Source organism: Phocoena phocoena, chromosome 17, assembly GCF_963924675.1.
Source record: "Phocoena phocoena chromosome 17, mPhoPho1.1, whole genome shotgun sequence".
Lineage (NCBI taxonomy): Eukaryota > Metazoa > Chordata > Mammalia > Artiodactyla > Phocoenidae > Phocoena > Phocoena phocoena.
Window position 1 is genome coordinate 47591245 of NC_089235.1, and position 12615 is coordinate 47603859.

Here is a 12615-nt window from a genome sequence, read left to right on the forward strand (position 1 = left end):
GGCTCCGGACGTGCAGGCTCAGCAGCCATGGCCCACGGGCCCAGCTGCTTCTTGGCACGTGGGATCTTCCCGGACCGGGGCACAAACCCGTGTCCCCTGCATCGGCAGGTGGACTCTCAACCACTGCGCCACCAGGGAAGCCCAACAAATACTTCTTGAGGTTCTACATACCAGCCTCTGTACCAGGTACTGAGGGTACGGCTGTGAGCAAAAGCTATCATGGTTTCCACCTACCCTAATGCACAGTTTATTTGGTAGAAAGACATCAATAAAAAGTGTTGCTCAGGGAAATACTTAAAAGGTGCTGTGAGAGCATATAATACATTCATCCTTAGCATGTAATATATGCACTTATATGATATATGACATGATACATATTGTACTATATATTTCATATAATGTATGAGGCATTTTCTGTGCCTTGGTTTCTTCATTTGTAACCACTATCCATGAGATATACCAAATGAGTTAATCCTTGTAAAGTGTTTTGACTGGTGCTGGTAGGTAGGAAGTGCACAATAAGTGTTGGCTGCTATCTTGATGACATTTGACAATTCTATTGATAGTTGTCTAATGTTGCAGGGGTACTAACTATGCTAACTCAGGGAACACTGGAGTAGGACCAGGTTTTGGGGAAGCCATTAGGAGTTTGACTAGAAATGTTGGGTTTTTTTGGAGACATCCAGATGGAGATGTCTTGTAGTCAGCTGTGGAGACTTGTTGGGTACAGCTCTAGATGCAGCACAGTAGCCTAGGATGGAGATACAATTTAGGATAGTGTTCAGCATCTAGACTGGAATTGCCTTGAGTATAAATAAGATCATCAAGAGAGCAACTGTGTACACACATATAACAGAGGGACTTAAACCTTGATCTGAGTCTTGAGGAATGCCTTTTAAATCATTTTCTCTTTTGCTTAACATATGATTTGCCTATATTTATGCCTGACTTCCAATATACAAGATGAAACAAAGGGAAATAATTAGGCATAAAAACAAGTCAGTTGAAGCAGTCGGCGGAAGTGGAGGTGTCCAGACCTTGGGTGAGATGATAACCAGTGGACACCAGTCTTGACTGTCTGTGTGGCTCAGAAGGGGAAATGTGTTTAGCAACAGGGATTTCACTTTTTGACCTCCCCCCGACAAATACGTTCATCTGCAAAGATAGGGATTTTTTGGAACTGAGCGTAAATTGTACTGCAGTTTCAAAAAGAAATTTTTTATGTGACTTGTTTAAGTGACAGGATAACAGTGGACCAAAAAACAGGGATTTTGCAGAAGTCTTACTGATGCTCTTCTCATAGGCAGTTCTTAGACATTTATCCTTAGATACTTAAGTCGCTTGTCTTTCGCATCAGACTCCTCTTATATAGTTTGCTTTGACCAGAGGATAGAAGAATTGAGGCCATGGCTTTGCCTGAAGTACCAACAGGTTCTTTCTCAATCCCTCTCTTTTATATTTCTATATTCACCTGTAAAATAATGAAAGACAAAGGCTTAGTAATCTGCAGCTTTACTGATTTTTAATTTATATACTACTCTAAGGTTAGGATTTGTTTTCTGAAAGACTAAATTTAAAAAAAAAAGCTTTAAAAAACATTTAAATATTTTTCTTGGCCCTTATTTTTTTTCTCTGATCAGACTTTTTGATTGGTTCAGAGTCATTGTTATAATTATATTTCATTTATTCATAAAACGAGCAAGGACTTACTCATAAAGTCTCTTATTTATTCATAAAATCCCTGCTGTTGGCAGGAATTGTATATGCTGGGTTTTTAGAGCATCAGAAAAGAAGGTATGATTCTGGCCCTTCAGGGTTTCCCAGTCAGGTGGGGAGGAAAAGATGTTGTGAAAAAAATGAGGCAGAATAGTGTGATAAATGCATAATAGTGGCATTTACAAGGTAGTAAGTAAACAAGATATTTCCTACGTGGGACACTGGGAGCAGCCTTTAGAGGCAGGATGGGACTCTAGTTTTGTTTAGAATTACCATGACATTATTTCATTTGATCCTGATGAAAGCTCTGTAGAGTCAGGCAGGTATTTATAAATGAGGAAATATGGTCCTCTTTCTATATTTCTTGAAATCCTTTGGAAACCTGCTGGCTGAAAAAGATTTTCTAGAACTCTTAAGTGGTATGACAGTGACATCTACTGTAATAGCTCATATGGTTACAGTCTTTGAAGAAGCTGCAGTTTAGATAATTTAACAGTATCATGAGGAAGACATTAACAATTGATTCTGTCACCTGCCATTTTGCGGGGAGAGGAGGTGATCTGCAGGTCATCAGATACTGTTTTTCTGGCCAGGCTGAGTGCTTTTTCTGGGCTTACCATCACTATTAATCTGTGTTTAGTTTGTTGGCCATTTGAGAGAGTGCAGCTCTTAGTGCAGCCTTTTTAGGAATGTTGGAAAAAATCATCTTAGAGTACAATTCTTGAGATTCATTTAATACCACCATCTTTATTTTCACCAGTTTAACCTTTCTGAGTAGGTTTTTAAATCTGTAAGCGGGGGACTTCCCTGGTGGTGCAGTGGTTAAGAATCCGCCTGCCAATACAGGGGACAGGGGTTCGAGCCCTGGTCCGGGAAGATCCCATATGCCGCGGAGCAACGAAGCCCGTGCACCACAGCTACTGAGACCGTGTGTTACAGCTACTGAAGCCCACGCGCCTAGAGCTCGTGCTCTGCAACGAGAAGCCACTGCAACGAGAAGCCTGCTCGCTGCAACTAGAGAAAGCCCGTGTGCAGCGATGAAGACCCAATGCAGCCAAAAATAAATAAATAAACAAATTTATTTTAAAAAATCTACAAGTGGGGAGGATGATATGTATCTCGTAGAGGTGTTAGGAAGATTAATTGAAATAATAATGTATAAAACGTTTAGAGCAGTACCTAGTATGTGGTAGATGCTCTTGAAATGGAAGTTAGAAAAAAATAAGAATATTGAATGGCATATATGTTCAGGTCACCTTCAATTGTGTAATGACCTGGTAGGATTACTTTATTTATTTTTAAACATTTTTTAAGAAATTTATTTATTTATTTGGCTGCATTGGGTCTTCAGTGCTACGCGCGTTGGGTCTTCAATGCTACGCACGGGCTTTTCTCTTGTCTTGGCCAGCGGGGGCTGTTCTTCGTTGTGGTGCACAGGCTTCTCATTGCAGTGGCTTCTCTTGTTGCGGAGCGTGGGCTCTAGGAGTACGGGCTTCAGTAATTGTGGCACGTGGGCTCAGTAGCTGTGGCTTGCGGGCTCTAGAGTGCAGGCCCAGTAGTTGTGGCCCACGGGTTTAATTGCTCCACGGCATGTTAGATATTCCCGGACCAGGGCTCGAACCCGTGTCTCCTGCATTGGCAGGCGGATTCTTAACCACTGCGCCACCAGGGAAGCCCGGTAGGATTACTTTAATTTCAGTTGTCTTTTGAAATTATGAAAGTCCATTGCGATTAACTATGATATTTTACATTTTAAAGGAAATTTAAATTTACAAAGTTCTTTCATATTCATTATTTGATTGATTATCAGGACAACTTTGTAAGATCGTTATTTTCTGCCTAAGACTCCAAATTTCAGGAAAGGTTAAACAAGCAGTGGTAGTAGAAAGTTTATGGTGGTTCTAATGAAAGCATATTAAAGTAGAAATAATGACACTATTATATTATGAATTCTTCTGTGTTTGTGTTTTTTACCTACTTAGATTCTGAGTAGATTTGGTTTTGGACTTTCTTTTTCTCTGTGCGCGTGTGTGCATGTGTGTGTGCATGTGTATGTGTGTGCGTGTGTGTGTGTGTGTGTGTGTGTGTGTCTGGGAGAGAGGGAAAAGGGGAGAGGGAGAAAGATTGTGGAAGAGGGTTGGTTTTGTCTTAATGGAACTCTGGAAAGGGAGATCCACAGCCTCTTAATTCAGATCCAATCGTGTTGTATTATGCATCCCTCCCTGCCCCAAGTCATATTTTAAATAAGAGACTGATTTACAAGGTTGATTGTCAAGTTTTTTTTTTTTTTTTGCAAATTTGTAAGCGTTTGATGGCCACTAAGTATACGCTAGAGATTGAGGAGATTCCCTTAGATTGAATATGGATGAAAATTAACCACCAATTTGGCTGACCTTGTAGGATTTGCTAAGCCAGATGTGGCAAATTTATTTGGTGGCTACTGTTCAAATGCATTGATTCAATTCTTTTTCAAAGGTAAGAGTTATGCATGTTTTTTTTACTTCCTATTTTGGTTTTATGTTTTAAAAATTTAAGATAAACCTATAAATTTGTGACTCTCCCACCTTCTTTTGTGGAATGAAACTGTTGGTGGCTGATATTTTGGGTAGTCTCACTTCTTGACTAATTCCCATTTTAGGATGTTTTGTAATTTAAAAAAATTATGTACTTCATGTATTAGGTCTTTATCATCTCTTTTTCCTAGTATCATAAATAAATCACCATTTACCATTTATATGATTTACATCCAGGTAAGTAGATTTGACTTTGCTTAGGATTGTATGCCAGTGTTGAATTATTGATAGTTTGCAACAGGCTATGCTTATCACTCTGAAATAATTTAGAAACAAGTGATATTGAATGTACTTTTAGTTTGTTTTGTTTTACATTTCAGAGTCTCTCTTGATTTTGGAAGAAATATCTGGTAACCAACATGACTGAGTTCTGGCTTATATCAGCTCCTGGGGAGAAAACATGTCAGCAAACATGGGAGAAATTGCATGCGGCAACTACGAAGAACAACAATCTTGCAGTTACTTCAAAGTTCAACATTCCTGACTTAAAGGTAAAACTGTGCTGTGCAAAATTGTTCATCATGAAGGGGAGGACAGTTGTCTCTGCTTACCTTTCGGTAGAAATGAGATATCCAGGTTCCTTCAAAAGAAAACTCTCTCATCTCTAGGGATTGGCATAATTTAAAACTTATCTTGTTCTTTCTGATCTTCAAATTTTAGATAATAAGGAAATTGAGATGTCTTGAAGGAAACTACCAAAACAAAATAACATTTTCCCTAAACTTTTGTGCTGTTCTAAATTATAATTTAAATTTTAATGAGAAATCTTATGAAAATACTCGGTGTATTACTTAAATATGATTTTTAGAAGTGAAAAATCTTGGGACTATATATTCTTATATATCACAGTGAATCCATTTTTCTGTTATTAAATTTGTGTAATACTCACTGATGTTGTAAATGTTTTACCATTTCACCTCTTTAATTATACTTGGCAAATCTATCCTAGTTATTTAATCTAGTTTATCTATTTAACATTTATTAAACATCAGTAATGTAGCAGCCTCTAAGTGAAGCAGGCTGCCAGTAATCGGTTGACTGAACTTCTGTAAAGAATGGAAAAATCATAATACTTACATTTTTCTGGTTAACCAAATGAGGCAGTTACATACAACACTCATTTAAGAAATACTTAAAACCACTGGTTCTTAGTATTTTGGGACTTACGAATTCCTTTGATACACTGATATAGACTGTGGACATTTCTTCCAAAACACGCTCATTTACACATACACAGTGTTGAGTACAAATTCAATTACAGGGAATCCCCTGGTGGTCCAGTGGTTAGGACTGCGTGCTTTCACTGCAGGGGCACGGGTTCAGTCCCTGGTCAGGGAACTAAAATCCTGTGTGCCATGCAGCGCGGCCAAAAATAATAATAATCCTAAAGTTTCCTTTAAAAAGAAACACCACAATTTCAGTTACAGATGCTCTGATGCACAACCCTGGACCCCTGCTTAAGAGCTGCTCTTGTAAACCATGACTTCAAATGATCCACTGCCACTGGGCAGGACCAGCAGAGGCACAGGCCTGCTCTTGTGGAATCTTCACATCTAAGTGGTGGCTGTGCCCATGAATTAGAGGATTAGCTTGTACATATAAATAGCTTTGCAGTGTCTAGCAAACATTTTTTAACCACACTTGCATATTATGAAATAAGGAGAACTTAAGATTTGCAGGCCCTTCAAATCAAGATGTTGTATTACCCTGTTTAAAAAAAAAAAACAGGATGAAATCTCAGTAATGAAATGTTGTTTTTCCCTTCTAGGTTGGCACACTGGACGTCTTGGTTGGTTTGTCTGATGAACTGGCTAAACTGGATGCATTTGTAGAAGGGTAATGTATTTATATGCATAGGCTAGAGCAAAATGAGAGTCGCCATTAGGCTACGGGGGCATTGGGTTTATTATCACATGTGTATTCTGCTTATTGGAATGGTTTTAGAAAACAGTGACTTTTTTTCTTTGTAAATCAACTTTATGAAGATATAATTAACGTGCAATAAAATACAGCTGTTTGACGTGTGAAAATGGTGACTCCTTTTAATATTTTTATTGAGATATAATTTACATGCTAGGCAGTTCACCTACTTCAAGTGTACAATTCAGTGATTTTTCATATATTCACAGAGTTGTGCAGCCATCAGCACAATCAATTTTAGTACATTTTCATCCCCCTGCCACTATCATAAACATCCTGTTTCCATTAGTAGTTACTCCCTAACCCCCACTGCCCACTAACCTACTTTCTGACACTACACATTTGCTTTTTGTGGACATTTCATATAAATGGAATCATACAATATGTGGTCTCTTGTGACTGGCTTCTTTTCCTTAGTGTAATGTTTTCAAGGTTCATCCATGTTGTAGCATGTATCAACATTTAATTTCTTTTTATTACCAAATAATATTACGTTGTGAGGATATACTGCATTTTGTTAATCCATTCATCAGTTGATGGATATTAAGGTTGTTTCCATTTTTTGGCTCATATGAATAATGCTACCATGAATATTTGTGTACAAGTATTCGTGAGCTCATGTGTTTTCATTTCTCTTGGGTATGTACCTAGGAGTGGAATTGCTCGGTCAATGTGACTGTACTTTTAACATTTTGAAGAACTGCCAGACTGTTTTCCAAAGTGGTTGTCCCATTTTACGGTCTCACCAGCAGTGTATGAAGGTTCTAATTTCTCCATGTTGTTGACAATACTTGTTACTATCCATCTTTTTGATTATAGCCATCCTAGTGGATATTAAAGAGAATTTCATTGTGTTTTTGATTTGCATTTCCCTGATGGCTGATAATGCGTTTAGCATCTTTTCATGTGTTTGTTAGCCATTTGTGTTTCTTATTTGGGGAAATGTCTGTTTGGATCCTTTGTTTTTTAATTGGCTTATTGGTCATTTGATTATTGACTTGTAAGAGTTCTTTATATATTCTAGATACAACTCTTACCAGATATGACTTGCAAATATTTTCTCCATTCTGTCGGTCATCTTCACTTTCTAGATAGTGTGCTTTGAAGCACAAAACATTTAATTTTAATGTCCAATTTATCTCTTTTTTGTTGTTGCTTGTGTTTTTGATGTTGTATGGAAGAAAACATTGCCTAATCCAAGGTCACACAGTTCTATGTCTGTATTTTCTCTAAGAGTTTTATAGTTTTAGTTTTTACATTTAGGTCTTTGATCCATTTTGATTGAATTTTGTATATGGTGGTAGGGAGAAGTCCATCTTCATTCTTTTGCATGTGGATATCCAGTTGTCCATTTGTTGAAAAGACTATTCTCTCTCCATTGAACTGTCCTGACACCCTTGCAAAAATCCATGGAACATAAATGTAAGGGTTTATTTCTGGACTCTCATTTGTATTCCATATTCCTGTCCTTACGCCAGTACCACATTGCCCTCTTTACTGCAGCTTTGTAGTAAATTTTGAAATTAGGAAGTGTGAGCTCTCCAACTTAACTTTGTCTTTTTCAAGATTATTTTGGCTGTTTGGTTCCTTTCATTTCCATTTGAATTTTAGGAATACCATGTCAAATAGCTGCTAGAAGTCAGCTGGAATTTTGATGGGGATTATGTAGAATCTGTAGATAATTGGGGCAGTATTGCCATCATGACGTATTATGTCTTTGATTCATGAACATGGGCTGTTACGCCATTTATTTGAAGATTTATTTGGTGATGATTTTGTCTTCAAAATTCAGTTACATTAAAAGATTTTTCTAGGCTACAGGTTTAGTCACTTGAAATTCAGTTACTGTGTATTTTAGCTGAAGATGGGTATGGGATCCTTAGTAACTTTCTGAATTTTGATTAATTGACAGACTCAGTCTATAATCCCTTTGACTCTTGACGTACAGAGCTTTCTAAATACTTAGGGCTTAGGTAAATAGGTATAATTTGTAAAAAACCAGAATTTTGGAGAATCTGAGAAATGTACCTCTGATTAAAGCTTTAAGGGAACAGACCTGAATAGAGGGGAACTTAATCTCAAAATCTGTGCAGAAGGGTTTCCTTGTTTATGCTGTTATGCTTTTCTGAATTGATAGAACCACCATAATGCAGTACTCTGGTAGTAGAGGCTGAGGTGTTGCAGAGAGATCTTTTGACATAACAATATGTGGTAAGTAAATAAATAGACCTAAAGATGTACTCATGAGGCAAAAGGCCAGTTGGGGGCTAGTTTTACAGTAGATTACGCAAGAGATATTGAAGACGTCAGCTAAGGGCAGGCACTAGGCAATAAAAATGGAAAAGAGAGGATGAAAGCCAAAGTAACAAACTGCTTTTAGGGTTAATAATTCCATGCATTCAGTAGAGCAAATGTGAAAATAATTTTTGATGATAGTCTCAGTTCTTACCATCAGTCATTTTTTTGTCTCTTGGTTTCTTGATTATAGGTTTTTAATTAAGTAAACTTCGTGGTTGCCCCCGCCCCGAGGTGATTTTCCTTTCTGCAGTCCCACCAGCCTCATTGCAATGTTAGGTCATGACAACGAAGAGGACAGTGAGAAGGGAGGTTCCTGAGAATATAATTATTAACACTTACTTGGATCCTTATTAATCACCTCAATAGCTCTCTAGATCTTTCTTTAAATCATCAGTGGGATGTCCTGAGTATAGTTTAAGGTTTGCGCACATTTTTTAGGGAAGTAAGTATTTAGGGCAAATGCAGTTCATTTGGTCAGAAGCATTGCAAGTTGCCTATGCAGTTTGTCAGCTATTCTTTTCTGCACTGTTACGCAATCTCGTCTTTGTATCAGTCTTCCTGAAAGATAAGAGGAATTTAAAAATCGTATGGTTGTTAGACTTAGGTAGAATTGACAGATGCTAGCTTAATGACTGAGTGTTCCAGTTTTTAAACTCTGAACATTGTGGTGGAGTAAATTATAGTTTATACTTGTTCAGTAATCTAATCATTAGAGCAGTTTGTTTTTTGTTGTTTTTTTTTTTAAGGTGACCGTGTGTCATGGATACTCCTGTAGAGATGCATAGGGAGATTGTCAAGGTCTGAGTTATGCGATGTTAAGTTGATAAATTTGACACCAGGCAGTTATACACTCTGAACCATTTCTGTGGTAAACATGCACATTTTTTTAAAAAAAATTGAAGTATAGTTGATTTACAGTGTAGTGAACATGCACATTTTGGAATGTTCATAGCAGATGGTTCTGTTTACAAGATGCTCATCAACTTATATAGGAATAATGGTTTGTCTTCTGTGAAGGAATGGGTGAATTTTGGAGACACAGCCAAGTGTATGGACAAATCCCAAGTTAAACATGTTGAAGACTTACGGCTTACATCATTTTTTTCTGAATTTGTTCCACTTTCTTAGGTTTGAGGTCATTCCGCATAGGATCGTCATTCACATTTTGTCCTTCTGTTGCTTTTTTCTGGCCCTTATTGATTCATGTTGCAGGAGTTTCTTAATTTGTCTTCCAGTTTACACTCCCTGTTGTTGAACACAAAGTTATTGGAGAAATTGTCCGAAGTCCTGTTTTGACCATATTACACCTCTCCCTAAAGGCTGACATCAGAGGCAATCTACCTGCAGTCTGGCCCCAGCCGGCCGTCCTAGCACAACCTCCTTTCTCCTGAGCACGACACTCCCGGCAGTCTGGACCCCTCATCATTTGTTGCTTTTCTTATCTCTCTGGATCTTGACTCAGTATGATGCCCTGTGGCAAGAATATACATTCTTCCCACCTAATCAGCCTTTCAAAACCATTCCTGTCCTTCATTGCCCTGCTCCTGATCCGTTATGCTTTTTTGATTACAGTAGCTGGAAGTGAAGTCTTTTTCCTTTATGCGTTTCTGTCTGTAGCCTGGTCATCTCAGCTGGCTCTCACCACAGATGGCTTTGTATTTAGTCATCCATCTTTTTTGGTATCTTTCCATTTTGATTTTAAGCAATGGGAAGCTAGATTTTTGGCGTATACTTTTGTATCCCACCCACGGCCCAGAGGCAGACAAGGAATGGGGGAAAGAACACCAGACTCCAGAGTCAAGACACCACGTTTTTAGTCACAGCTCTGCTGGGAACTGGTTTTGTGAGTTTTGGGGCTAAGTCACTTACTCTCTTCATACCTGGGGGTGTCTTTATTTATAAAGTGAAGGGATCGAGAAGGTGATATGCAGGTGCCTCAGTAGCTTGGGCACCATGGTTACCCCTTTAGATTGTTTCTCTCAAATAGTAGATGCTCAATAAATAGTTAATGAATAAGTAGTGTAGGACCGCATTCTTCATTGTTACCGTTGCTTGTATTCTATTGCCTGTGGGATCCCTTTTTTTTTTTTTTTGGGGGATCCCTTTTGTCCTAAGGGGAAGCACATAACTGTGAATGAAAGCTCCTGCTTCCCCCTTTGTTTCTGCAGTGCGGTGAGATCTGTTGCCCAGTTTCTCAGCTTATTCTCGCTAGCTTTCCACTACTTTCTTTTCAGACTTGGTAAACATATTGCATGTGGTCTCCTTAAAACTACAGTTACTCAGTTGAGTTTGACACATGTAATAAGATCTTGGTGCTTTTTGTCCTTAAAACATTATTTTAGAAGTTAGGACCCATTTGTTCTATATTATACAGATAGAGTCAAATTCGTGTCTTTATGTAATGTGTTTATTGTATAGTATGGAATTTAGGTTGTTTTCCTGAAAGTGATTGTTGATTTTTTTTTTTTTTTCTCCCAAGGGTGGTTAAGAAAGTGGCTCAGTATATGGCTGACGTATTGGAGGATAGTAAAGATAAAGTTCAGGAGAATTTGTTGGCCAATGGAGGTAAGCTAATGTTTCATGATTTGCAATTGATTTCTATAAAGCGAACGACTTAAAAAAGGTTTATAGGTAAGGATATTAAATACAATAGAAAGCCATTAAAATAGAATGATTACTACTGAATTTGGTGATATTGCCAGTTACATTCTTTCCTCTGAAACACAACCTCTCATAAGACCATCCTACATAATATATAATATAGTTTATGATATGGATCCTTCCAAAAGCAATATTATAAAGATTTACCTTAGTTCTTTCCAGAATCTATTTGTCAACTCCCATTAACAACTGTGTTTCCAAGTTATGTCTCTCAGCATTGTTCCAGTTGAATACTTGTTTTCTCTAGCTTTTTGTATTTAATAGCATCCAACTGCTAAATCCTTACAATAAAAATTATTAATTTTATTGTAGAGTAATGCCTCCTCCCTTCAGATTTGAATGTGACATTTCTTTAGTACCCATAGAAATAGTCTACCACCGACCTCTCCATAGCTAGAAACTAGTATTTACGTAGAGTTTGCTCTATGTAATAATGGCTTTATAAAGATGGTTTCCACCGCATTGTTGTCATTTATACTTGCATTTGTTGTTTTCTCCTGAAATATCACTTTCGCACTTGCTTCATTTTTAATTAGGCTGATCTTTAGTGATATGTCATTATAATAAGAAGCAACCCTTTCCTTTCTTTCTGTCCTATATTGCCTACTGTGATAAATAAAGGTCACTGATGTGACTTGGTTAAATTAACGTTTGTTAAGTAAAGCCCTGGGGTGTCATGGGTTGGTGAGCCATGGTTCAACAAAAAACCACAAGGGAAAGAGAAATAGAGAAGTTTATTACTCACAGGTCCTGGAGGAGGGGGGCAAGGCAGGGAGGTCAAGACAGGGTGCCGGCAGAGGGAGAGCGGTGGGACCTGGGGCACATACCTTTATTAGGGTCCGTGAGTGGAGTGCTTTGGGGTTCCCAAGCCAAGTCCAGGTTGGTCGATTCAAACCAAAAAGAAGGGTTTCGGTTAACTTCGAGGGGGTCTTATCTAAAGGGTACACTAGCAGGGGAGGCCCTGGGCAGCAGCAGAGAGCGCTTTTCATAGGGTCACATCAGGGAAATCATATCAGGAGCTTACATCTACTTGTGATTGCAGGCTGTTATCTAGTATAACTTCTAGGCCCCTGTAGGCCACTTGGCCACACAGAAATGGATGCTGAGGCAGCAGTATGGAGATTTAGCTAAACTCTCAGCAGTCACTGTATTTTAAATCCAGTGTCTCTCTAATCTCATTTCTTCTCCTTGCAAATAATAGATGCTCAGAAGTACTTAATCAGTAAAAAAAAAAAAATTTTTAGTAGTTTATTTTTACTCTTTGCTAATAATAGCGATCCTGAGCTGCCTACTGTGTCTGTTAACGTGCGGCTGGGGGCAGGACGAAAGTTAGGTGTGTTGACAACTTAGGTGCCTTCACTGGTCTCTAGGTACCTGATGTACTAGGGCGGTCAGTCTGCGAGGCCGAATGGGGGATGACAGTCTAGGGGACATTGCATCCAAAACT

General features: G+C 38.3%; 1 protein-coding gene across 1 annotated transcript in view; it reads left to right on the plus strand.

Annotated features, from left to right (window-relative positions):
- The window catches only part of ATP6V1C1 (ATPase H+ transporting V1 subunit C1), a 38681-nt gene that overhangs the window by 9378 nt on the left and 16688 nt on the right, over nucleotides 1-12615 (plus strand). The window contains exons 2-4 of the mRNA XM_065895082.1: nucleotides 4610-4780; nucleotides 6058-6125; nucleotides 10987-11072. Coding sequence (XP_065751154.1) covers nucleotides 4649-4780; nucleotides 6058-6125; nucleotides 10987-11072 — 286 coding nt within the window. The 5' untranslated portion in view covers nucleotides 4610-4648. The remainder of the gene's footprint in view (nucleotides 1-4609; nucleotides 4781-6057; nucleotides 6126-10986; nucleotides 11073-12615) is intronic.